The sequence below is a fragment of the Agrilus planipennis genome, unplaced genomic scaffold (assembly GCF_000699045.2).
Source record: "Agrilus planipennis isolate EAB-ADULT unplaced genomic scaffold, Apla_2.0 scaffold1868, whole genome shotgun sequence".
Lineage (NCBI taxonomy): Eukaryota > Metazoa > Arthropoda > Insecta > Coleoptera > Buprestidae > Agrilus > Agrilus planipennis.
In genome coordinates this window covers 1-4,625 of record NW_020440520.1, presented here as the reverse complement: position 1 = coordinate 4,625, position 4,625 = coordinate 1, and the positions used below count along the sequence as shown (strand labels likewise).

At 38.6% G+C, this 4,625-nt stretch overlaps 1 protein-coding gene across 1 annotated transcript; it reads left to right on the top strand.

Moving 5' to 3' along the window:
* Window positions 1–1,146: 1,146 nt before the first annotated feature.
* Window positions 1,147–2,601, top strand: LOC108744001 (pair-rule protein odd-paired-like; the record flags this gene model as incomplete). Its single annotated transcript, XM_018479603.1, has 1 exon — window positions 1,147–2,601. A coding segment is annotated over exon 1 (888 nt), but the record flags the coding sequence as incomplete, so codon positions are not given.
* Window positions 2,602–4,625: the final 2,024 nt, after the last annotated feature.

The following is a 4,625-nucleotide window of genomic DNA, read 5'->3' as shown; positions in this document are numbered from 1 at the left end:
CTTTTGGTATTGCTACACGCAACATTAAATTTCCTCTATACCTACATAAGATAAAAAGTTAAAAGTAACGTGTGGGCATATGTATTATAATAAGTACCTATATGGTTCTTATAGTTATAAGCAGTAAAACGTAACCGTCAAAATAACAACCAACAGCAGCCATCTGACTACTTAAGACGCGGATTTGTAACAAGGCGGAGCAATAAATTGGCGCAGGATTGACGGCGACCAATTTCCGAAACAGCGGGGTTTTCTGGATCATAATTACCAACATTTTTGAATCACGGCCTGGCCTGCCTGCCCAGGCCTTGCAGCCAATGCCTGCCCACCCGCTCGTCGAGACGGGAATCGTTTTCGAACCTAAATTGCTGTTTATTTTTTCCAGAATTTATTGTGCACATTTCGGAAGCAAGTGTGGGTAAGCAATAATAATGATAAGTGCCCATAACGTATCGAAAATATTACAGGAATGAAAGAAAGCATCAAAAAGAAAGTAACACTAATTAATACAGGTAGATACCTATACCAGATTGGACTACTAGGGACAAAATCATGAAATAAAAATAGATAAAAAACAATCCAATGGTTTTCTGACATAAAAAAAGATACATATAAGAACCACCCTTAATAAGGTCTTGCAGAGGTAGTTACGTAAAATTTAGATTCCAAATGAGATTCTGATTCCATTCAGAAAATTTCAAAAGGGATCGCAGCAAAATGGAAAAGAACGCATTTATCTTTCATTTTTCCTAGGATAATTATGAAATACGATCAAAATGTAAACTTTTCTTATTTCAGAAAAACAAATTGATGTTGCAAGTATTTATAGATAATACCACTTGCACTTTCAAAGTGGTTTGATCAGTAGTAATTGTCTTTGGATTACCTACGATTCACTGTGGGCAATTATTCAAGGATATGCCAACAGCCAGTTATTATTGAAACAGTAATAATAATAATTATGAACAACGTGGACCGTAATTAGGACTACTGATGTAATAGTACCGCTTCTTCAGTGCGCTCAACAAGTGGAACTTAGCACCACGTTATCCTGGTAGAACCACCTCCTGGTGCGATTGGCGACACAGTAACCAACGGACGCAGTGGCGGAGCACCAGGACCCAGAGCGCCAATGGCAGGGGTTCCCCTGTTAGCCAATAAGCTTTGCCGATATCCCGCCCCGCAGACGCATTCCAAGCATGGCTCACTGGGGCCGATCCGCCGATCAGTCCAGCTGCGAACTCCGGGAACAGAGGGTATCCTGTGGTGTTATCCTTCAACAACTTCTTCGAGTCACAAAACGATACCTCATCGGGAATTTGTCTATTACCTTATAATCGTAAAATAGGTTGTGAAATCGGATTTGAATTTGGCAATTGTGCGATATTCTTAGTAGTTTTGAAAAAAGGAACTGATAGTGGAGCCGGTCATCCGGACTTATCAAATTGTGAAGTGGAAGTGGTCCTTTTAAAGAACTGGTCATTGAAAGGAACAAATATGACGCTTAAGTTAAGTTAAACCAACAGTAGACTTCTTTCTTTTTTTGCTTCTTCCAAAGGTCCAAATTGCCTTTAGAATGGAATCCATCAGGCGGCAATCGTCAGTACAACATTGTTAGGTCAAAGGATAAGTCTTATCGTAAGATAGTGCTTAGTTTTTGTGAAAGGACAGGTTTTTCTCGTAATACTATTGATGAACTGGTTGACAACATAAATGTATTTTGATGTGAAGCAAGAAGACAACGGCAGAATGATAAATGCATTTATGGACTCGAGTCATCATCATTTGGCCACCTATGGATTGAAGATGAGCCCAAGTCATCATGCTGGTGGAGGCGCAACAATCCCATCGCCTCACCATCAGAATCCGGCGGCTGCAATGACGGCTCCTGACGTGGGTCCCGCGGGCCAAAATCATCACTTTCAACCCAACTACTCGCATATGGGTCACCTAAATCCCCATGCTGGTTACGCCGCACGAGATTTCCTTCTGCGCCGGGACCATCACGATTTTCCGACGGCTCAAACTGCTCCTGCGGATCCGGTACTTTTTCACCATCCCCATGCGGACATGACGCCCCATCAGCATCACCATCTCGGGCCACACCATCAAATGTTATATTCGCGAACGGCGGATCCTCATCACGCATATGCACAACCAAACCATCACCATCAGTACCTTAATCATCACATGGGAATGCCGCATCATCCGTCGAATGTACACGGCGCCTTCTTTAGATACATGCGACAGCCCATCAAACAAGAGATGCAATGTCTCTGGGTGGATCCTGATCAACCGCCGCCGAGAAAGACATGCGGTAAACATTTCACGAGCATGCATGAGATTGTCACGCATCTGACGGTCGAACACGTGGGTGGACCAGAGTGCACGACACACGCGTGCTTTTGGCAAAATTGTTCGAGGAATGGAAGACCGTTCAAAGCAAAGTACAAGCTAGTTAACCACATTAGGGTGCATACAGGAGAAAAGCCTTTCCCGTGCCCTTTTCCCGGTTGTGGGAAGGTCTTTGCGAGGAGCGAGAACCTCAAAATCCACAAAAGGACGCATACTGGTAAGTGGTTCTTTTGGTTCCTGGTGGAGGTTTCCTTTTGTACGAAATATTGTTGTAGTATCCAGCTCAGATGTTATTGCTCGAATCATACAAGTGGTAAAGTATTTGTACTTTACTGCTTATATTTTTCAAGTTGTTACAATGGTTAATTTCTTGAATTGGTTTTCCCTTGGACTTTTCTTTTGTTCTTCCTTTATTCCTTCCTTCAAAAGATACTTAAATCTCATTGTAAAGGTTGTCTATTCCTTGATGTTACATACGATAAGATGAAATTTTGGGAAAACAAAATGAAGATTTGGAAAATGATGTTTTAAAACTATAGCTTTGTTAGAAACATTGGAAGTTACCATTCGTTTTCCGACGGCAGTTCCTTCGTTCAGAACATGAACCTGGTACTTAGCTGTTAGCTTTTTCTTATCAGAGAACTGCACAAGATACTTATCAACATTCAATACAATATATTAAAAAAATTAGCCGATTCTCTTTAATTGAGAGTAGAGAATAAGAATAATTGCATGTTAGAGAAAATGCAAATTATCTCCATTTAAATTATTTACCAACATCCGGTTCATGTTCACTTACATACAACTTATTAGACGCTCCAGTTCCGAAACTATGAGATAGTGAACACAAGCATGGCTGTATTGTACTGAACAATTGTAGGTACAAATTAATTTTTCCACAACATTGCCCACAAAAGTTTTCCTAATTATGTACACACAATGTTTGATCTATGTTTAGATTACTATTATTATAAGGAAGAACATTGTCTTGATAATTATTTACCACAACAAGTGGTTAATGATTTGTATGATAACGAGTTGAACATTAGGAAAAAACAGAAGTTCTGTTGAATTAGGTTATAACTATAGTGAATAACATTCAATAAACAAAACAACCTAAAAACATTTAAAAATGTGCTACTAGCTAAGTGTTTCGTGTAAAGAGTCTATCAAAAGTCAATTTTATAAAAACAGAAATCATTTAATAATTGATAATTGAATGCTTCCGGTATGAGAGCTTCAATAGCGTAATGATCCTTTTATGATAACGTAGGTAATCGAAGTTGTATAATATATTTCAAAATCAAATCAGATTTCCAAAACATTTTGAAAAGTATCCTGACAATACGAAGTGAAAGCATTCCAGAAGATTAAGCCAGTGGAAGCTAAACACCTCCAATGTTTTCATTATCCTTTATGTTGTATTTGGACCTCACAGCGACAATTTTTCAATCATTTGCATTATTACGGTGACGAGACGTGCATACTGTGTATGCATAAACGTATTTTTCAAACTTCACCTGCGCTTCCGCTTATATCTAACACCCTCGGATAAGGCTTTGTCGTGGGCGTACAGAAAAATATGCGCAATCATAATTAAACGCACACGAAGAACGCCTTTATTTCATCGATGAGTAAGCGTTTTATTGTTCATCGCATTCTCTTCTTATTCTTATTCTTATTTATCGTCGAAGTCGTCTTCTTATTCTTTTTGTTATTATTATCGACGATGGAGCGACGGCAACAAATACAAGTGCCTTGATGTTGTTCCTCTTTATTAAAACGAAATAAACAGAAAAAGGACGATCTCTAATTCAATCAACTATTTGACCCCAAACGATCGTCTAATATTATTATTTGTTTGCGCCTGAAGAACGGTGTACAGTATTTCAATTTAATTTTGCTTACTATTACATACAGGCCGGCTCAACAAATATTCAGTCACATTTTCCCATCAAAACAGATTAACGATCAGAAGGATACTCTAAAATGTTTGATTTGAGCCACCCTGTGTATATGGAGAAGAGAAATTGTTTCAGAATTTAATAAAGCATTACATACAAAGAGGCAAGTGGGAAAGCTGGTGGCAATCATTGTATGTGAGCTGAATGTCCTAGAAATAGCTTAAGGATGTTTGGAAGGTACAATAGGAGACAAGAGTACATAATATTAGAAATTCGTGATTAATTAGGTTTTGCAGCATAGCATGAGGTAAATAAATACTATCTATACTAAAAAAAAGTATATGGATTGAGAGAAAAAATTTGGAA